Raw genomic sequence first — 23,561 nt, forward strand, 5'->3', positions numbered from 1 at the left:
AATTGCTGAGTCCAGTCTTAGGGGGTTAGTTCTACTAGCAGGAAATTTTACACAGCTCTAAAGCTCTAGGTAAGCAGCAACAGATGATCTTTGAGGGAGTGGTAAGTAGCCTCGCTAGGATGGTCATACTGATGTAAGAATCAATATAGCATAGGATCATTTATTTGAGAGGTGTTTCCTCAGAGAAATCCATCCTATAACAGTATGCTGTGACTTAGGCTGATGTAATTTCAGCCAGGGAGACTGGTCATAAGAAGCTGTTGGTATTTTAATACAGGTCATTTGGACATCCAGAATTCAATTAAATTTAGGCAAACTCCTTTCTGTACTAAGTCTGGGGATGCTGGAGGGAAAAAGAAAAATTGGCAAAGTGTGTAATACCAGTAGTTTGTTTTACAGCAGTAAAAGTGCAAGTAATCCCTACGCAAACTAGCTAAGTAAGTTAGCAGAATGGAAACTACTGCTGTGATCAATGACAGGGTAACCCGTTTGAATTGAATTTACTTTTAATCTCAGAAGTTTTGACTTTGGAACTGTCTTGTTCTTGGGAATCCAAAAAAAAAAAAAAAAGAGGAGGAAGTCTCAGCAAATTGTTTGTCTGAGGGAGGCAAGGCTACCATATTGGAAAGCAATCTGGACTTTCAGCAGGTTGGAGTCTTTTAGAAGAGGATTACCTGAGCGGTAGCAAGGATGCCATTGCTGACACCTGGGCCAGCACAAGATGCTGAAGCAGTCATTTGTGTCACTGGATGAGAACTGTGCTCAGATGGCAACACAGCTTGTTCCTTCTGTGATAGCCTTTCTGTTGCTTTCCTCTTTGGACATGGCTCAGGCCATTTCAGTGAGGAAGAGCATTAGATGTAAAACACTAAGATTTTCTTGACTACATCTGTTCTTCTCAGATCTGGCAGATAAAAGCATTTTCCAGCACTAACATCTCTGTACCACATGTGCAGCCACAAAGGCCTATTTCATAACTGCATTTGCAGCTGAAGCTGTGTCTGAACCTGTCCCCACCACCATCTGTAATCAGTACTTCTAAAAGAGTGACCTGCTGATTCTCCAGTGTCTCCATTTAATTTGGGTACCTCTGCAGCATGAGATAATACAACAGGCTGAGAGGGCTGCTCTGAACCTAACTAGTAGGAATGGCTGGAGGGAGACCTTCTTAGCCCTGATTTTTCTGAAATATTTCCAGCTTTTTTCATACCTAAGAATTTCTTCTGTAACATATGGAAGGAGTGGCCACCAAAAATAAGCTCTTTCTATTGAGTCTGGCTCCAGAAACAGGTTTTTTTTTCACATACACAGAGCCTGTGTGAAGTAGCTCAAAATTATGATGCCAACAACAGAAGCTTGATGAAATGTTCCTTTAAAATCTATGTCATAACTACTCTGTATATGCCCATGTTTGTACATCTGTATATTGGCACCTACTCTGCAAGGGTGGATGACAACTCTCCCAAACCAATTAGAAGGCTGAATTTTAAGTCAAGATCTTACTAAACAGCTTCAGAAATGAAGAAATATCCATAGCCCATGTTTGCACCAAGCAGGCCTACCTCCAGTTCTGAAGTTCTGAAGTTCAAAGGAAGTCATTTTTCTGGTGCTGCCTATGTAAGTGACATAGCTCTCAATCACCAGAAAACCAGCTTGTATTTTATGCTTAAATGAGACCTCAGGATCAAAGTTCTACCGTTCTACATCCTGCAGTACACGATGCACAAATTTCTGATCCACATACTTAACTTCATGTGCCTGAGAAGCCAGTTAGCAGAAGAGTGTACACAGGTGCACAGACTTTTTATATAATTTCAAACATCTTTTACCTTAAAGAGCTAAGTAACTATTCTCTATCAGTATCTAGGTTTCAGACAAGAAGATGTCTGATCAACTGCCTTGCTCAGGAGTAAGAGGGTTGCTGTAATGATCTTGTTTGCAAGAAAAATAAGAACACTTATTTCATTTTAGGTTAGCAGAAGGAATAGAAATTGTGAAATTTATCACTAGCCCAAATGTATTTTTATTTCGCTGATGAATAAATGTTGAATGCCTGACCTTTGTGCTAATATTGTTCCCATTATTTCTGTAAGAATTTTATATTAAATTTTCCATTATATGTTGGAATTTTTGAAGACATTTGATCGACCCAAATAAAAACAAACCACCTTACATGGCCTGCATTTTAACATTTTGAGGTGAGAGAACCAAAAGCCATCAATTTCCATGCTGTAGAAAATAAAGTATATTTTTGAACATTTAGCTTACACGACACTATGTTCATGCATAGCAGTGCTGATCTGTTGCCAGCTTGTTTGAATTAAACTGAAGAGTCACAAGGGAGATCTTATATCTAATTTTTTTGAAGAAGCTGCAAGGCAGTGTGAACCACAAGGATGAAAGAGAAGGAAACCTTTCTCTTTTTAGATCAGCAAGTCTCCAGAAGTATTAGTCTCACGGAGTGCCCCAGAGCTGTTGGTCATCTTGAAAAGAGTTAAGAGACCAAGTGAGTTCCTCCTTTCTAGAATCCATCTCTCTGTACCTACAGGTAAGGACCAAAAGTCCAGAGTGAAGTGGGCACTTTGACAAACCTGGGACTGGCATGGGGGTATTGGATGAACTGCCCTCCAACAGCACAAGTCAGGCACAAGCACCAAAAGATTTGCTTCTGACTAAGGCACTGACAATACCTCCTGCAGATCTGGAGAAGTGACTCTGAGGAAAGAGTACAGGGACAGCTGGTTCTGAGCATCTATCCATACCTTCTCCCAAATAAAGGTATTTTGAAGTTGTGTAAGTGCTAGACATGAAAAGACATCAGATACTCAGCCTTTGAAAGTACAGACTGTTTACTTGGTATAGCTCCAAGCTGGGATTTATGACCAGTGTGGTAGGACAGCTTCTCAGAATTGATAGGGGCTGACTATTTAGGCATTATTTTGATGACCAGTCTTCAATCTGGTGCTGAGACAAAATTAATTTACTGTTCTGATAATATGGTATTCTTTTTGTTAGCTTCCCTCAATGATACCTATAGCTTATGTACATATACAAATATGGATGTAGCTTATTTGGATGCTATTTTTATTTCATCTTAGTTTAAGACTTTTACGACCATTATAATAAAATCATGTACAAATGCCCTCCTGATACTTCTTCAGCAGGCAATAACAATTGACCAGAATGGATATTACTAGGCAAAAAGCCTGACTGGATTCACTTAAGACGTCAATGATTTGCACACATTTGTTTCACTGACAGCACATTTGGCTCATCAGCTATATAACACCCTGACTGTACACTCAAGTGTTCAGGACAAAAGAGACATCTATCCACTTGCTGCAAGGAAAATGACAAATGTTACTTTTTGTCATGGACAATAGTTTTGTTAACTTACAAAAACTAGGAAACTGCCTAGGGAAAAGGAATTGTGCTATTGATCATTAAACAAGCAAACAAACAAAAAAAAAAAAGTAAATTTGGAGTTCCTAGGAATATCTATATAAAATAACAGAATTTTTAAAAATAGTGAAAAAATTGCTAGCCACCCAGAGATAAGAAAACAAGCATTTATACTAGGGATTTCTAAAGAATAAACTGTGCTGGAGAAACGTGATTGCTTTTTAAAATAGAATTACAAAATTAGTGGATGATGGGAACACAATGGATTTGATACATTTAGATTTTAGTAAAGATTTGATACATAAATCCTACTCAAAATTAATGCAAATGGGTTTGGCTACACCACTAGATGGAATGAAAAATTGGCTGGAGACCCACAAATAAAGGATAATGATGCATTAAAAGGTATTGTGCTAGAGGGAGAGATCTCCCTCCCAGAGATCAGCAGTCAGCTCTGTCCTATTTAACACCTTTTGACATGACACCTTCTGCCTGAAAATAAGGAAATTTTGTTAAGAGACTGAAAGGACAAGACGGATAGAGCAGCTGAAAATAAAATGGCATACCAGTAAGAATACAAGTATTATCCAAACCACAGTATACAGTCATGAAGAGGTCCCTAGAAAACACCAGATGAGAATAACTGCAGGAGGAACCAATGAGATGGGAATTAGCTCTGTAGCACAGCAGAAAAACAGCTGAAGTGTTTGAGTAGTAGAGCTGCAATTCACCCCAGTATGGAAAGACCAGAAGGCTTTTGCAGTATCTTTGTCCCACATATGCTTTCAGTGAGGTCCCAGGCAGGTTTTGGTGGTGTAGCTGGTAGGGCAGCTCCTAGAACCTTTTGTCTGATGCTGGGCACAAACCTGCTGTAAGAGATTTTTCTCCCCAGAAACAACCAGTGTGGATACAGTGAAGTCAGCCTGATGTGGGAGGAGGGCTTTAAACAGATCCTTGTTCATTTTTTAGAAATTGTAAAACCAGGAAAGGAAATGGCAGTAAAGCAAATTAAATGCATTAACAGCAGACACAAATCCCCATTTTCCTAATGTTTTCCCATTTTCTATCACTCACTCTGTCCATTTGCAATTTCAGCTATTAATCATCTAATCTTAGCATCCACACACAGGTGTACACGGGTGTCCCAATGACTTTTGAACCTTTGGCTAATTTCAGACAACTTTCCCAGTAGAAAATGCACTTCTGTACATTTCTGTACATTTTATTACATTAATTGGCTAAAAAAGAAATCCAATGACTGCCCTTGCTGAAGTGTGAGCATACCTCCTGTAAGGCACCAGAGAATCCACACATGATGCAGTCTTGAGAGACACATCCACAAGGAAAACCACACTTCCTTGGCTGGTGCCACTGCTCATGAAACTTCTGCTTTTCTCTAACCTCCTTCTTGCTGAAAACCACCACCTCTTCCTTTTTTCGTCCCTTGTGTTTTGATTTTTTCACTATTCTTCTTTGTATACAGCATTTATAACAGTCTGCCTCCTTCATTCCTTTGCATTTGCTCCAATCTCTTGCCCATGCCTTGCTGTCTTTCAAAATGTACTTTTTTACCTGTCTTGGTCTCCTGTCCTCTAAATTCCTCTTTCTAAGTCCCTAATTCTTCTCACTTGCCTGTATTTTTCTTTCAGTCGTCCATATCACTTTACTTCCACAGTTCTCTCCCACCAAAAAAACTTGCTAATAAATATTTTGATACTTGCTAGTAAAATTCCTGTAAGCCTTACCCAGATGCATACACAAATGGGGTACACTAATATCTATTGTAGCAAATTCCTCCCTCTCCAAATTATTGAAGTGAATGAGAAAAATTATCTCTCTTTTGTTAGAGAAAATAGTTTTATGCTCCCTAGAGAGCTGCTGTGATCATTTTAATAATGTTCTGTGTGAAGGCAGGATCAGATCCACAGATCATCAGAGCAATAGCAAGATTTTCAACATGGAAAATTAGGAAAATTCCATTTTTCCTGCCTTGGTTTGTCAGCAAACATTTGGACTGAGCAAGTGTGGAATTACATGAAATCTGCAAAGTAGCACTTACACCCTCTGTGCCTGAGTGTAAAAGGCTCAGCAAAGTCAGAGTAAGTGTTCTACATCAGTGAAGATGTTATGATTATTTGTAGGGTCTCTATAATGCTCATAGCTTTCTCCTAAATATATGTGTACACCATGCACACTGTGGCTGTGAGAAACCTTCATTTCTAGAGTTCTATTTTTAAATTCTCGAATCTTTAACACTGCATAAGGTCACTCAAAATTAAATTCATAGAACAGTTCTTACGGGTCTTGAAAAAAAAAGATTAAAATGTCTGGTATTGCACCATAATTTATTGTTATTTAAATGTCTTACACCTGTTGGTTGCTTAGGCATTTGCCTTTTTATTCATTTATTTACTTTAAAACCCACATCTATTTAATGAAACAACAAAGTAGATGCAAAGCAGTGGAAGGGCCACTCAACTGTGGCTGAGAAGTTACAGGGTTTGAACTGTCCTGGATAACCTCTAACATAACTCTTCACATCCTGACGTCTCCTTTTCTTCTCTCATCCTTTTACTGTTTCATCTTCTTATAACCTCTTGAGGACTGAAACATTCACCTAATTATGTGTTTCCGTGATGCACAGCACAATAGTTTTGATACTTGCTTAGGTCACCGTGAATTGAAGGACTTTGGTTGTGTATTTGAGAACTCAAACTGCTGAAGACGTCCTCCAAGCACCACTCCAGCCAGGTACCATACAATCAGTGAGTATTACATGAAGGCCAGGAGGTCTTGGTGAAGGCCACAAGAAGCCATTGCACCCTTTCCCTCCATCTGCATATTTTCACCTCTCTTCACAATGTTCTTGAGTACTGCCAATCTGTATGATGAATGTTCTTTATCAGAATGCCATCCTCACAAGGATGTAAAACCAAAAATTTTTTAATGGTCAGTGGATCCTTATTTGCATTTGGAAGTCAGAAATTTGACATGATATTATCCATACAGCAAGATGGCAGTCCAGTCAGATAGAGATGTTACAAGCAGGGATACAAACTTCCTTGGGCAAAGAAACAGAGATAAATTGGCAAAACCAGCAGTGTGTCTTTTCTCCAGGCGTCTGTCAGTAAAGCCCAATCTCTTGAGGAAGGGTTGACATGGGAAATGTCACAACCTTTACACAAGGAGGCCACTCAACTCCTGAACTTCCAAGGCACAAAAATGGAGATGGGTATGATGGTCTTTAGTTTTCTGCCAGTGACTCCTCCTTAGACCAAGACTGAAGTGGCCACATGGTGTAACAGGCAATTGTTCCTTTTCAGAAACTGTTCTGCTGTGACACTGAAAAGCAGTGCAGACGTGAGTTTTACTGAGCATCCAGGAGCGTGCCTCAGCTCAGGTAGAGTGCTTGTGTTCAGACCTTTGCTTCTTTCTATTCATGAGGCAGCATAAAAGCTGCCAGCTCACTGGGGTAAGGCAGGAGCAATAATGCTTTCTCCTTTCCTCTCTGTGTTTTAGTAAGAGGATTATACATCTCCTCCTTCTACAATAAACCTCTTTGCAGAGAAGATACTTTTCAAGCCCTCTTTGGAGATCAGGCTTCTAAGATCAAGACTCCTAAGATTCAAGCCATCACAGCAGCCAGTAGGAAATGAACCCCAGATAAAAGGGAAAGGCTTTTACAGCTCTGCAGGACTACAGGGCTTGGACATAGGGAACATGCTGCTATGGCAAAAGGATCCTTTTCTTTGGTTCACAGCTATTTGAGACAGAAAAAATAAGGAGGCACAAGCACAAGGCAGAGTTCAAGCTCCATCCAAGATGACAGGAGACTGTTGCCGGAGACTTGGAAGGACATACACCCTCCTGCTGGAACAGCTTCACCACCAGGGAAAAACAAACTACGAAACTAAAGAGGGAACCTCTTGCAACTTTAACCCTTGACAAAGGATATCTGAAAACAGTACCCAAGCGTGCCTGAGTGCGTGCAATGAATACATTGTTAATAGAGAGAAAGCAAATAAAAAGGTTTTAGACATGGTTGTATGTTTACTACATTTAGCCCAAAGATACAAAGGACCTTTAGAATGATCATAACATCCAAATCAGACTTAATCACTGATAGGTGCCCATAACTTTGGAAACATCAACCAGCAATTAACTTGTGCAAGTTACTCTGTTTACAGAACACCTATGTATTAAAATGAAAGTCTGTGTGATGAGTTAATAAAACTACTTACTTCTGTTGCGCCTCCTCAGCACACACTCTGGCTCCTGCTTTGTCCTCTGTCTTCCTCTACTCCCTCTGTATTAAGTCACTATCTGCTGTCACTCTCTTTACTCTCACTGTATTAGTTTCAGGCTAATGACACAAAAGCACACATTTTGGTTTTAGCATTTTCTATGGCTCCTTTGGTCATCATCTTCACCTACATTAACTTCTGTGCATCATTTCAATGTTGCCTAAATGGCTTTTGGAGCAGAACAATCATCCTGATATGTATGTACATCTTGCTTTTCACCTCAGACCATAAGCACCCCATCTTCAACACAGAGAGGGATAGTCTGATTCAACTCCGTGTCACCTCTCATCTTTCTGGCTTTCACCTTCCTGGCCATCAGGAGATTTCTTTCTTTGATGGCACCTGGAGGTCCTGGCAATTCCTCAGCTCTCTCCTTGCTGTCCACTTTCCAGGGGCAGAAGCTGACACGTTGTGCTCTGTGTGAAGGGTAACTGGGGAGAGGGGACTGCTGGAGCTTGACCTGCTGCTACTGCAGCATTATGTCCTTTCCATCTCTCTGATAACCATCTTACTGGTTCTGCACTTTTGGATGGCTGATGGATGCATCATACCTAAGCCCCTTTCCACTTCCACACAGTGTTTGCCTGGCTTGCCCAGCGAGATGGTTGGGTTTTGGAAGCACCAGGTGCAGGTGCTGGGACTGCTGGTCGGAGAAACATTTGCCTCCTGAGCCCGTTAATTAGCACAGTAACGGTAACTGTGCTCCATTAGCCAACCCATGTGGTCAAGTCCCCTCTCCGTCCACCAACCTTGCCCTTAATGAGAGCTGGAAGAGGGACACTCACAAAACACTGCCTCAGAATAATATTCGGCTTTGTGCACGCCGGTAACGAGAGCTGACAGGATCACTACGTCCATTTCTCTTCTAATTAGCACACTTCCAGCTCGGCCTGAGCCAGCAGCCAGAGAAAAGCGATCGGACAACCGTACCGAATCACAAACACAAAGAGGCCCATTCCCCGTAATTAGGTGAGACAATCCCTCAGTCTTTTCTCGGCTGGAGCTTGCCGGTAAGACTCTCGCTGTTTTGGTAAGTCCCAGCAACACAAGTTACACGTCTCCCCAGGACACTAATAAGCCCCTAATTGTCTTCCGCTTCACACGGCTCGTACCATAGGTCTGACTTGGGGGAATTCTTCTAACGAGCGGCAGCCAGCACTCCCTGCGCCGCAGACGGACAGGGAGCCGCCTCTCGGGCACCGGCAGGAGAAGGGGGACGGCGAGCAACAGCCAGAAAAGCAATCCAGGCGCTGGGGCCCAGCTACATGGCACGGGGCCAGTAGCTGGGCATCGGCCACGGTGCTGGGGACACGGGCCTTCTCCATGCTTTCTCTATCTCCACCGTCCACCCGCATGGTGGAAACCCGAATTCAACTCTCTAGACTGTCTTACCCTCTGTCATCTCCAGCGGTACACGGGTACTTGCGCTTCCATGCAGAAATGCACCATCAAACATCTGGCTGCAAAGATTTGCCTCGAGGCTCCACTGAGGCTTGCTGCGAGCTGCCCTTAGAGAAATGCTGCGCCTGGCATGGGCTCTTCTCCAGTGAGGCCTTGCCATGGGTCTGCCCCAGAGTTCAGGCTGGGAAGGAGCATGTGAGTAAACAAGATCCTGTCAGTTCTCATGTAAAGGAACATGTGCTGGGTTTCACAGGACAGGTTTCTAAAAAGTGTCACAAAATTATTAAAAACATGAGTTGTGAGGTGGGTAGGAGATCCCAGCTCAAGCTCTCTTATTAAAACAAGGTAAAGAAAGACACATAGTCCCTCTAATTTTCAACCTGACACTTTCTTCAGAAACCGTAATCAACCAAACATTTTTCAGCAAAACAATTTCCCTAATTTTTGATTACAAAAATAAAAAATTATCATATTGAGTAAAATATCACAGCTGATCCTGTAAGGATACTCACAGCCTGCAGACCCATTTGCTTCTTGTGCAGCTGATTACAAGCTGATCCCTTCTGCAAATCAGGGCTCACCCTGATTCCTCCCACAGTGGGCCTCAACAGAAGCAATTTGTCCCGTTTTCACATGTGCTATTTGGCTTCAGTGTGCTAACCAGGGGGAAAACCTAAGACAGGGTGACAAGCTGATCCATGCAGAGTACAAGAGAAAGACAGGTGCCATTGCTTTCTTACTTTCTCTGAAGGGCAATTTGGGATAATCAATATACATATATATATAAATAAATTAAAATTGACTACAACTAAAAAGTTACTGTACTACAGAGAGAGGAAAACAAACTGAAGGCCACAAAACCAGTCAGCCTGAGCACCTGTGCCCATTTGGGTTACTCTGCTGGTCTATCCCTCATTCTCATGTAGCTGGTGAGCTCTCTTCCTGCCTTTTCACACAAATCCTCCTGCATTTTTGGGCTATCATAGTAAGTGGAAGATGGCAAATGGCAAATTTCTGCTGCTTCAAATTTAGCTTAAAATTCTGTGATTATGAAGAAAATAGAGCCTGCTATTTTTGTGAGGGAAATCCTCCCTCATATGTAAGTGTCTGCAAGTGTAAAATTTAATTACCCTATATTATTATGCCTACTCATCAGCAATGGGCCACAGAGCCAGCCTTTCAAGTGATACAGAACCAAGTCAAGTACTTTGTCCTCACAGAGATCTGGTCAATAAATAAGGTGCAAGGTCATTCTTATTATCCATTTTTTTCTACTAGCAATTAAGTAATGGCTTTCAAGCTCAGCCCTCATCCTCTTTTCTGTTCCTTACTGAGGTGTCTATAACAGAGACAGGCAGGGAGCATTCTGGCTTCACTGGTCACTGATCTGTATTATAGGAATCAGCAGGCAGGGCAGAGGTCAACCACACAAACCCAACAAGAAAACGCCTACTCTGTACACTCATCAGCTGCCTGGAGTCAGTCATCCTCCTCAAAGAGACACATTGGAAAAGGTCAAGTCTAAAAACCAGCACTTTCAGTGGATGATGAAGTCAAGATGCAAAGGGATCCTGCCATACTGAAAATCTAGCAAAATCTAAATAAAACTTGCATTGTTGCACATATTCTATGCAGAATGTGGATTACATTCTCCAACAACTGGATCAGTCTAGATCTCTGGCTGCTAAACCTTTTAACTATTTTTTGTGGACTTTATGATTGGCCATAATGATATGAGTTCAGAATATTGCATTTCACATCCTCCTGAAAGAAACTCAAAGCACTGGTGTAAAGATTGGCTTGCAGAAATAACATGTTTCTAGAACAGGTTTGATTCCAAGAAGCACAGCATTATGTAAAACCAAAAGGATCCAGTCTTTTTCCTTTCCTTATCCTTGATTTTCTACGTCTCTCTTTTTAGACTTTTTTTTTTTCTCTTTTCTTGCCTTCTGAAAATTCCAAGGTGCACCTCTTATCAGGGCAATGTATATTTGGCATCACACATGCAATACCTTTTGGATGTATCTGGGGCCCTGGCTGATGTATGTGCTGGGATGTGCACGTAGGAGTGGGTGTGGGTTTCGGTATTTCTGTGGTGGGAAGGTTTTGCTATAACAGAAATGTGTTTATAACACTTGCATTTGTTCTTCAAATCATTTTTATCCAGCTCAGGGTTGTTGCTCCATGAGAAGATTCTGTCCAACTATAATTTTCCTGGGCTGAAGATACAGAGACAACCTGCTAGAAAATTGCCTTTCAATGAATTATCACCTTCTACTAAAGATTATTTAATGACTTCTTCAAAAGTGACAGTACAGACTGGTATATTAAGATGGGGGTACAACATTAAAAAGTGAGGATTATTTTCATGCTCTGTGAAGTTTGTATGCCATGTTCAGATAGCTCACTCAAAGATACGATACATTTTCCAACTACAAGTACCCTTGTTGCCTGAGGTTCTTAGGAGAATCTCAAATGTGAGGATGCTTGAAGTGTTACACCAGAGATTGTATCTCTGGTGTTTTTGAATGACTGCTGGCTCTAGGGGAGCACATGCATCGCTGTGGACTTCCTGCAACAGTAATTTGCAAGTCTTTTTCTTTTGATTGTAGATATCTAAAACTTTATATTAGTTTAGAAGTACTACAGAAATGTTTATGAGAAATGACTGAACTTTTGGAAGGGCGGGATTTCAGACCATGTGACAAGGATGAAATTTACCTTTTTCACATACTGCATAGGCTGATGATGGAATTGCCAGGTGTCAATTCATCAGCATGGAATGGTTGGCATCCCTGTCATTCTGATTTGGAAAAATCATTGTTTGCCCAGCACGAGTTACTGCAGGTGACATGGATGAGATCAGCTGCAAATGTGGCTGATGATCCTGTTCTTAGAGAAACTCAAAACAAGATTTAGGCCCAGACGCTGTGAAAAAAACCAGCAGAGTAACAAAGTATCAGCTGCAATTAGGACGCACACACTTCACAATATGCTTGCACTACAACTACTCTGCAATTTTGATTATGCCAGCTCAGGCTGTGGTAGAAGGCAAACCATTGAACATTGTGAACACAAGGAAGGTGAACATAACCACAGAACAAAAACCATAGTAGAACCTGAAAAATCATGAGTAGTGCACAGACAGCAAGGAAGAAAAAATCCAAACAACTGTTCCTACAATAGAATAAATGAAAGTTTCAAAATGGAATTATCAGGTAAGCAGATTTAAAACAACTTTCCTGCGCCCCCCCCCCCCCCCGCCCTTTTTTTTGTTTGTTTGTATAACTGAATAATGGAACTCACTATCCTGGGGCAGTTTTCAGGTCAGAAGTACAGAAAAATTAGGACTAAGACAAATTTATGAAGGGCAGGGTCTACTGTGGACCAGATTCAACTAAAACAGATTGCTGGATGCTGTGTAAGTTACCCTAATGCAAAATCACTGTGTAAGCCTTTTGTTTATATCCTTCCCTATCCTTCTACAACTGTTTATAAGCAAAGAGAAGATTACAGATAAGACTGGCTTGTGATTTGACTTGTAATAGCACCTTGCATTTTTACATAACATAAGAATCAGTAAAACCAGAATAAGGTTCAAATGTTACCTCCAAGATGGATTAGTCAATTTTCACTAATCTGTCATTCCTAGATATCTTTTTGAGGGAAATATTAATCACAGTTGAGAACTGTGAGTTACAGGACTGTTACAAAATTGTTGATTTTGTAATGGCAAAACACTGAGTTAAATAGAATATCACATTATTCAACTGCCAGTGCACACAGATTTTTATTTTTATAATGATTAACATAACAAACAAGAATTTCTTCTCAGCTGGATTAGATAGCAAAGCATTTGATAGCCTTTATAACTGAATGTGTGTAACACTGGCATTTAAAAGGAACCAAATAAATATTGAGTTTACTTCCAAAAACTCACAGTAACATTTGTTATACGAATACATGAAAACACTTTATAAAACAATGCATCAGCTTGATTAATATTACCAAATCTTGATTTTCTTACACTCTTCATTCCCATCAGTAACAAAAATTCACTCAGATTTTCTTGTACAGATAGATAACTGCATGGATGTCAGGAGGGATAGGACTGAAGGAAAAGATTGAGTTCAAAAGGATACAAAACCCCTTAGTAGCATTTGTACATTGACAAATATTTATTTACTGATGGGAATGGAACATCCACAGGCCAAACCCTGAGGTGATGTCATGCAGATAAGTGAAGAAGAGCCTGAGAAACAGAGTATTGCCTAAGTGGCCAAGTAAAAGCTTTTGCATCTCAGAGGGCTATTTTGGAAACCCAGACAAACCTCTGAGGTTTGCATTTGCATATTATTAAACCAAAAAGCAATAACAGACAGAAAAAAACTTCTCTGGCTAACACACAAAAATGCATATAAATATTGTCAATAAAAAATAACATCATCGACTCATCTCTACAGATGATAAGTACAAAATCAAAAAATATCACAATTCTAAAGCATATGTTAATGGCTGCCCTATAGTAGATAACTACTGTGTATAACAATAGGAGATTTTTCTCTTTTTTTTTTTTTTAACATACATATGTTACTAAAAACCACCTAGAGTTTGAAATTTCTTACTACACATATCAGAAAATACACATATACTTCCAGGACAGGCTTTCATATATTTTCCTTTATCCTCCTTTCAGATCTCAATTCCTTAATGTGTTGGACCAAGAAACCTCTGAAAAATACTGGTGATACAGATGAAGTACCCTATTGTGTCATATATGTGTACATATATTACATACATAGTATACAAACTTACCAAATCTCTAATTCAATGCTTAAAGCTACATCAACATCAGTTTGCACCATGGGGTTTAGTTCTATTCCTGAACTACCACTTTTGTCTTCTCATTCATCTGTCTTAATTCTCATGTTCTCAAGGGATGGAGTTCCTGTTAAGCTCAGCCCTGCACAAAGTGTGAAGGACAGAAATAACTCTGTTAAGTCTTAAATCAGGCTCCTGATATTTCTAAATTTGTCCAGGGTCTTTCCAGGATGTAGGATTTAACTACTTAAACCTAGTTAACCAGAGCTGTTCAAAACAAGCCTAGTTCTGACTGGCAATAACCAAAAACCACAGACTGCAAACCAAAGGGTCACCAGCAATTCAGTAAAACTCAGAAGTCTATTTTATAAAAAAAAATCTCCCCATCTTTATTGCACACACACTCAGAGTCTCCTCTCTCTGCAAAGCCAGAAAAATGCCGTACTGTAAGAAGAGCCTGTTACATGAACTATTTCCAAATAATTTCTCCTCTCATATGTGACTACAGCCTGAGAAATGACAGGTTTTGAAAAGCCTGCATGGTAAAAAAAACATTATGTTATGTTATGTTTCAATATTATGTTGTATCCTAAAAAAGAACATATTTACTAATGCTTAAAATGGTTTTTTTTAGGAAAAGGAAAGGGGATGGAATGAAAAAAAAAATCTCTTAAATAAAACAAAAAGTCTGAATATGCTCTATACCTCTTACAAGGGGTGAATAGAAGCGCAGAAGAAAAAGGCATTAAACTGTAATCACAGTATTCTGAAAGGGAACAGCTCAAAGAAGTTTCTATCTTTAAAATTCTGGGTTTGTAGGAGAAGAAAATTTTGAGGTGCTGGTTTTTAAGCAATCAAAAATACCACAAAACATTATTTTCAGAAACATTGAGATCCTGTATAGGCAGACCATCTTCAGAATGTGGCTGACAGTCCTGATGCCACTTCTTGGAGTGATAACTTAGAACATTACCATCTTTCAACTTTAGAACTCTTGCCAGTTTCTAGCCCTGCAAGAAGCAAAGAATTTCAGAGGACTGACAAAGCTGTTTTTGTGTACTGGCCAAAGCTTCAGTGAGGATATCTTCCTGGAGACACAGTAACACTTCTTACTCCCTGTGGTCTGTTAGTTTCAATTTCACTTAGAGAACCACTCAGAGGTGAGATGAAGCTCCTGGCACATTGAAGGTCTGGAGCTCTTCCTTAGGATACCAGATGTGCTTCTCTGAAGGCAGTGGGCAATTGGAATCTAATGCAGAGACTGCACTTGGCTCCTACACTAAAAGTATGTGCTCCTGCTGAGCAGTGCTCCTGGTCAATCCACACCCCAAACTACGCTCAAATCCTTCAGCACAGGCTTCGCACACAGGAAATCAATCAATGCATCTAAGACAAAAGATGCACCAAAGGGTCCAGGCCTCATGATGGACAGTGGTCAGTGTCAGATCTGCTGTGCACCTCAAACAGGCTGCCCCTGGGAGCAGCTGAATAAGGACACTGGCTGTTCACTTTGAACTGCTGATTGAAACAGGTAACTGTGTCACAGCACGTCAGGGCCAAGTCCTCCTGCCGGACATCCTATGGTCAGATGAAGTCCGCATTCCAATGCAACCAGCTGCAGTCCCTGTGACCTGTGCTTATTGTACATTTCCCCCATAAAGAGATGAGCTGTGGAAGCAAAAAGAGATGCTTGCTTCTGCAGGTCTAGAGCAAGAGCTTTGTTCTTCTTAGACTTTCTGGGCTTCATCTGGATCTGCAGTACATTAAATGACTTAGTTGGGGTATTTTCGTCCAAATGTTAGATGCAGCTACTTTTTGGGTTTCTCTAGGATGTTCAGGAATTTCCCTCGAGTCATTTCTCTGGCTGAAATCACAAGGGAGGAAAAAGGAATCAGTATTTTTTAAAAAGCCAAGAAACTCAAACAATTGTATAATCTGTATAATTGTATAACATATTCTAACCATTCATTTAGATTTGTGCTTGTACCCAAACTAATAATTATTTTATTTATCTATTAAGGTGGAAAATAAATAAAACTGCATTTCAGCTTGAATTCCTGACATGCTACAAATGCAGGCAGGGTCTAGAATCTTCTAAACTCAGCAATAATTCCCACAGGCTGTCTCATTACATACAATCTATGCTTTCTATTCCTACTGCATTATGCTCTTGCAGCACCTCCTTTTCCCTGTACCATCCATCTCTGAATGGTGAAATCCAAATCTCCATCACTCTATCTCAGCACAATTGTTCCTGTATGTTATAATCTGTCAGAGATTATGGAACTCCCTCTTTCTCTGTTTCAGGATTATTGGTCCCTGGATGATGTGATCTTCAACCGAAATTAGGCAGCATTTTCTGTCTCAGCAGTGTCAGTCCCTGGATGCTGTAATATAATGAGGTTTATATTCCTTCAATGTAGTTCATCTATGGATAGGGTAATAAAGTTTATAGAGCTTTGGTCTTCTCTTTCTCTCTGTGTTGTCAGTCCTTCCATGTATAATACAGCAAGGCAAGGCTTGTATGTCTCTCTTTCACTCTCAGTACCATCAATCTCTGGTAGCTGTATTACAGCAGGGTTTACACAGCCACTTTTCTGCATGAGACATTTCTGACTCGAGAACCCACAAGTTCACAAGCTGGCAGAGCAGCCCTCATACCGTTCTTGTCTTGCAATAACAATGCAATGTATCAAAGACCATTAACAAAACATGGAGGGTTTTATTCACAGGAATGCTGAAGCATGCATGTTTCCCAACCTAGTCTCAAAGACAGTCTAGAAGGAGAAAGGAATTCATTTTCTGTTTTATCCATTCAACTCCTGACTTCTCTACTGAGACAAACATCAGAAATTAAGATTAGCATAAAAACTGGAGGTGCATTTGTTGATGTTGGGTTTTCTTTTGCCATTATTGATTATCTGTCAGAACAGAACTAAAATGTAATAAAAATGTTCAGCTTACAATACTCGGTGTGCACTCAGGTAAAGACATTTTGTTATTGTTTACATAAAAGTTAGAATTTGTGTCTTAAAGCCTCTTCTTTAAATTACTACATTCCAATTTGTTTACACAAAATTTTATCCCGAGGTACTGTCATCAGCAAAATCTCTGTAAAACAATTAATTGTATTTAAGAGAATATAACCTGTCTGTTACATACTGATACTTGTAGGCTGCAAAGTCCACAGTCCTCAGTGGAAAATGCTTCAGACTGGCTGTAGGTTCAAGCAGATCACTGCACTGTTTTCTTGCCTCATGCCTCCAGCTGTGAGTTATATCACCTGGGATCCTGCTTCTGATGCACAGCATGAGCTACCACAAAAGAACTCATTTGTACCTCTACCTCTCTAACCCCAAGATAACCTGTATGTTTTAAGTGCTGCTGAAGTGACACAGGGGTAGAAGGTGCTGCAGAAGAATGGAGAGGATTGGTATTTTGTCAGGAACTAAGTTGTTATGCCCAAAGAACATGATTAAATAAAACAGAAATATTTTTTAAATTTCAGTTTGGGATAGATTTTTAGTTCTTTGACACCTTCCTGCCTTGCTCCAACAATAGTGCATGGTTTTAAAACTCTTAACAAGAAAAGCAAATAAGCTGAACTGCAGTTGATAAAGTGGAAAGTTTTCCACAGTGCAAGTCCCATACAGGAGATATATAAATGCATGACAATTCTGCTCCCCCAAAGAGGGCTGCACCCTATAAATCAGGCAGAGAGCATAGACTCCTTCTGTGTGCTGAGTGAAATTACTGTGGGTTGGAGGTTGCTCCAGAGCACGTGCCTGCCTGTTCACTTGTCATCGGAGATGTTAACATTTCTGATTAATTCACAGACCTCTCATTTTATTCTTCATTCCTTTATCCTTGCTATCCTGTTCTGCTGCAGCTTAAAGATTCTTACCGACCTGCTACAATAATCACCACCCGCTTCTCCCCCCAACCTGGTGAAATTGTTTAGTGATGCCAACCGCGCTTTTAATTTGCAAGACATCAGACACAGAGGTAATTTATACCAACATCTGTTCATTTCTGACTTCTGAAACAAACTCGCACATGCTGCTACAAAATCCCATTAGGAGCAGGAGACAGCCTTCTGCTATTCTGTATTCCTCGTCTCCTCACAGACTCAGGCTTGCAGCAGGGCTTTATTTTTAAAGATATGATGCCAAACTGAAAAAGAAAAAGGACCTTTTATCTTTGTATATGTATGAAAATCGCCAGGAAGTAACATCCTCATTTGACAGAAAAACCACAGCCAAACTAAGGGCAAGTTTCCACAAGCATTAACAATCTTGTCTTCTCTGCTTCAGCTGCTTCTCTCATTTGCCCAAGAACCACAGCTCAATGTATTCTGGTAAACACAGGCCAAATTTTTACTACATGGTACTGCCTTCAAACATCTTGGCTATTCCTTCACCTTTGTTTCTTTTTAATCTGCGCTGGAATATGATTTGATAGATTTTGCACAGTAAAAGGCTCTAATATTAAACTGACTTCTCTGCTCAGTATTGCTTCTGAGAAATGAATTCTTAATAATAACAGGAATATAATTTCCATTGGGGTCTTAGGGAGCTTGCTGGAGTGAGGGAAGAGCTTGTGAATGAAGAAACCATCACCCACATTCCAAATACGATTGCAGGCTAAGAGAGATGGTAAAACCAGCTTTAAGCAACTACCCAAGGGACCAGCAGAAGCCATTTGAATAATAGACAGAGGTGGATTTTTTAATTAAAAGGTTGAACAAAACTATAGTGAAAACCTCAGAGATTTTTTCTTTACAATGGTAGTTTAAACCATGGACTTCAAGGGAAGAGAGGGTTTGAGCACAGGTTTCACTGTACCAGCAGACACACACTACAGAGGCTGCGCAGCACAAAACAGAAACATGAATCTGCATGACGAGTCACGATTTACAACCTAGCCTATGCTGTGCATCTACTACAATAGAAAAAATCAACAATGGATACCATTGCAATAACTTGGATACAAATTAACCCCACCTACTAGGGAGAAGGAAGACATTGAACTCCGCAGAAAAAAAACAGCTTAGGTTGATAACAGCACTGGTTGCTCTGGAAATAGTGCTTGAACGAACTCCATCAGATAAATGCACTGAAAAATGGTATCAGGCCATTATAATTAATAGAGAATGCTGTACTGTAGGAATTAAGTTTGCTGCCTGGCATAGATCTGCCAAGCAGATCTCAACAACAGGTACTGGATAGGAAAGGCTAGGGCTGAAAGGAGGAAGAGACAATTCTACTTGATAGGGGAGCAGAATAAGGTTTAATATAATCTCCTCTTTAGAACTTCAATCCCTCAATCCCACATTTAGCCTTGTTGCCTCAGGCTCCGTTTTTACTACAATTGTCCCCAAGCTGCCTCTCTGCAGTAAATTTTATAGTTGCTGGTTGAAAAGATTCAGTGGTACAGATTGATTTCCTACAAGTGAGGAGATGAGGGATTACCAAAAGCAGTCCTGGTTAACAAGATTGGGTACAGAATCTCCTGCTAGAGCAGCCCACTCTGCCAGTGCTTTGCATCCTTTCACTATGACATATGGGTTTCATTACACAAAGATTTTCCTGATTTTAACTTGGAGGCGATTACAGTGGAAACTCAGAGCTATCTTTACATCTGTAGCAATTTAAAGGTTAAGTAACTTTTAATCAAATGACAAAGACTCATAATGTTTTTTCCTCGACTGAAAATGAAAACTGCTGTTCCGGATATTCCTTCCACTGACAATTTAATTAGAAAAAAACCACTGCACTGGAGATTGGGGTCCAGCCTGATTGCTCCCCATAAAAAGCCTTCTCACACATACAACAGCACAGGACATACTGTGTCATAAGGTCCAGATAGCCAGGAAATAATGGAAGGATTTACTGCTTTAAAATCATCAAGGAAAACAGTGACTTACATAAGCAACTTTCATCCAGGAGACTCCTAAGTACCACACATACTTGCACACTTCTTAAACATAATATACACTTAAATATATCCACAACACACTCAGGGATAAAGTCTGTGTAAAAGATATACGTGACAAACTGTATTTATCACACATTCATCATGAACATTATACCTTCACTGCTTACCACTTCTGGGCTTACCTAAAAATCTCAAAACAATGCCTGCGAGTATCTTCAAATTACAGATATTTTAATATGAAGTCACTTGCTAAAGAAGCACTTCTTACCTTCTCTCCCAGATGTACGACTTATGGGACAAATTTGGCTGTGAATCCCTTCTCTGACCTGAAAATGTAGCTTTGCTGAAATCTAAAGGTCTTGCTACTAGTAAAACCCAGAAATACAATTAATGTTTTTAGCACCGAAATTACTTGCAGTGTCACATTTTGAATGCTACATTCTTGCCTACAAAAAGGCTATTTTAGGCACTGTTATATTTTGTTAGCTTATCAGTTATTCCTCTCATGCAGTTGTACTTATGGTAGCTAAAGAACTTGTTTTTCAGCATGGAAGGATTCCTTTAAACTACTAATCATGCACTCTCAAAATACTGCTGTGTCCTTGGACTACATAGAAAACAAAACTAGAAAGGTTTATTTCTGAAGCACTGTCAATGCAAATTACCATTTTATGGCAAAGAATATGAATTGCAGAAAGACAGCAGAACAGTTCTCTGGTTTTTAACCTTCCATCACAAGAATCTGTTGCATCAGAAATGATTTCTTATGTGCTGAGATACAATGTTGGGATAAGAAGACACTGATTCTTTTTCTTAGTTGGCAGGACATAAAAAAGGCCTAGAGGAATGTGAATGACTGTGAGAGTTTTGCTTGACTGAACTTGTGAAAGCCAACTGCAAAGTCACACCTTTCATTTGGGCTCAACTAATATTGCATGTGAAAGGAAAATAAAAAAATAAGTCGGGGATGAGAGTTGAAGGCAAAAAGGTAACTTAAAATCAGCAAAAATATTTAAGATTGACATTATTATTGAACAGCCCTCAAAGAAAAAAGAGGCATATGACAGAAAAGACCAAGAGAATATTTTTACCCTGACAACATAATCTGAACTTCTGTCAGAGAGATAGAAGCTGGTCCCTGAAGATCTATCCCAAACCAGACCCCCAAAATCCTATCACCACCTGGCACCAGCTCACACCACTTTCTTTGTGGAAAAAGCTTCAATTACTGTGCTATTTGCTGTCTACTTCCTAATATAAGTGTCAAATGAACTGCTAGTTGAAGACTGTTGGCCTTTGACAAATACTTACCAGTGAATGCTACCCCAAGCCCAATTTCAGAGAGCATTGAACTGCCATCTCAGGAGAGCAGTGGCTAGTGAAAACAAGGTCAGTCACCTTCACTGGAGGCACAACTGGCACATGCAGACACTCCAAGCTGTGCTTCAGGAACCGCTACACTGACACTGAAGATCACTGCAATCACCTAACATTCCTGAAATACATTTCTCAGGTAAGACAACACAGTCAGCGTAAACCTCCAGGTGGAATAAGCTTGCATTACCATGGCATCTCTCAGTAATCAGTATCAAAGCACTTGCAAAGTTTATCAAGCCTTACAATATTCTTGAATGCAATTTAACTCCCACCTTACAGATGGGATCACAGCCTCAGTACAGATTGTTGTGCTTTCACCTCAGCCAGCAACCAAGCCCTATTCAGCCATTTGCTCACTCCTCACCAGAATCAGGGAGAGGTTCAGAAGGGTAAAAGCTGGGAAATTTGTGGGTCAGGATTAAGACAGTTTAACAGAGAAAGCAAAGCAAAACAAGGAATTGATTCACTGCTTCCCATGGCAGGCAGGTGTTCAGCATTTCCAGGACAGCATGGCCCCATCACACATAATGGTGAATTGGGAAGACAAACATCACCACTCTGAACATCCCTCCCCTCCTCCTTTTTTTCTCCCACTTTATCCACTGATCACAATGTCATGTGGTCTAGAATATCCCTTTGGTCAGTTTGGATCACCCATTCCAGCTCTGTCTCCTCCCAACCTTCCATGTACCTCGAGTCTCTTTGCCAGCGTGGCAGTACAGGAAGCAGAAAGGCTCTGCTCACCAATACCAAAACCACTTCTCTATTATCAACCTGTGTTCAGCACAAATCCAGAACACAGGCCCATACCAGCCACTGTGGAGAAAATTAACTCTACCCCAGCCAAAACCAGCACAAGATGTATGCAAAAGGATTCAGCAACTGTGCTAGAATTCAGGCTCTGAAAGATGAGCTGTCAAGTCTTGCTGCAGCATTTTTAAATAATAACACCCCCTTGGTACAAAACATCAGTGTCCTTCCCTTGGTGAATGAGACAGCAGAATGTGCTCTTACGTCAGCTGTACTTCACAGTCTGGCATGGCTTGTTTTGAAATGCCAAAGAAGGTGAAAGCTCGCACAAACCAGGCTGTGAATCGGAGCAGGTGAGCACACAGACTGCTCCTCTCACTATGCTATGAGAACAGTCCTCTCTGACAGAGAAGTGGTAAATAGCTGAGACTGATAAAGTTTTAAACCACTGAAACAGTTTCATGAGTGTTAGCTAGAGCCTTAAGAATTGTAATCAAATACCTAATGCCTTCCTGAATTGTGAAATCCTCACGTGACCTCTTTCCACCTTGTTTTTCTCCACATATAGTACTCATGTTCTATCTTATACCTGATAAGAGATCTCAGAGATCATTCAGGATTATCCAGTGACACCAGACCTGCTGCAGATTAGGAAATCCTCAAAAATGTTATTGTTGCTATCAATACATACTAACATTATATCTTCTATAAGAAAAATTAGATTCTTTCCCTGCAGAATAATTTACCTTGTTCTCCTAACCAGATTTCCCTCCTTGCAAGGAGGTTACCATTCTGTTTGCATTCAGCTGCAAACTGTGCTGTTCACAGAGCTTTGAAGGCTGAAACTACAAACAATATTCATGCACATACAGATAGGCAAAGTCAGTCAATGAAATGCAAGGGGCAAAGACAACCCTGCCAATGACCAGGGAGCTACTAAACTTATGTTCCAGGCCACAGATACTAGGATGTGCAGGTATTTTGTCCTGAGTGACCCTGATATTACAGTAAACTCTTACAGTACCTCCCAATTCTAGGAGCTGCCTGCAGCCAATATCTTGTAGGGCCAAAGATCTGATCCCTTTGACCCCAAAGCAGGGAAAGAGTTACATCTTCTCTCTGCAAAGCCAATAAAAACCTCTTGATTATAATTTAGATAAGAGCCACTGGATTGAATAATAATGTCTGAAACTCCCCTGGCTGTTTCACCTTGAGACGTCCATCACTGGGTTAAACATGATGCTAATTGCATTTGGATTGATTAATTTCTCTCACTCCTGTCTATTCGAATAATGCTTAACAAAATAATCACAGCACCCAGAGCCAAATCTTCTCCGTCAAAGGAATGAAGCCATCAGAAGCAGCAGAGATGAAAGAAATGAAGATGACCCGTAATTACTGCTACGGTGATATCATTACCATATTACAGAAAATGAGTGCACGTGGGGGGAGCGGGGGCTGCCATTATTATTTATTTTTTAATGGAACCTCACATCCTAAGAATACAGATCCAACACAGTGAGTGGAGCATACACAAATACAGAACTAAAAAATTATTGTGCATTAAAC

The 23,561-nt window shown here is 40.3% G+C and overlaps 1 protein-coding gene across 5 annotated transcripts in view; it reads right to left on the reverse strand.

The window, feature by feature from the left end:
- Nucleotides 1-12,885: 12,885 nt before the first annotated feature.
- LIN52 (lin-52 DREAM MuvB core complex component) overlaps nt 12,886-23,561 on the reverse strand; it is a 39,927-nt gene continuing 29,251 nt past the window's right edge. For 3 of the 5 annotated variants that reach the window (XR_014616261.1, XM_084208415.1, XM_084208414.1), the window contains one exon: nt 12,886-15,792. Coding sequence is in view for 1 of the 5 variants with exons in the window: in XM_084208415.1 (XP_084064541.1) it covers nt 15,737-15,792 (56 nt within the window). In the remaining 4 variants the exon portion in view is untranslated. Of the gene's footprint in view, nt 15,793-17,944; nt 18,102-23,561 lie in introns of all 5 variants that reach the window. The other 2 variants (XR_014616259.1, XR_014616260.1) reach the window with 2 other exon arrangements.

Source organism: Fringilla coelebs, assembly GCF_963513975.1.
Source record: "Fringilla coelebs genome assembly, chromosome: 6".
Taxonomy (NCBI): Eukaryota; Metazoa; Chordata; class Aves; order Passeriformes; family Fringillidae; genus Fringilla; species Fringilla coelebs.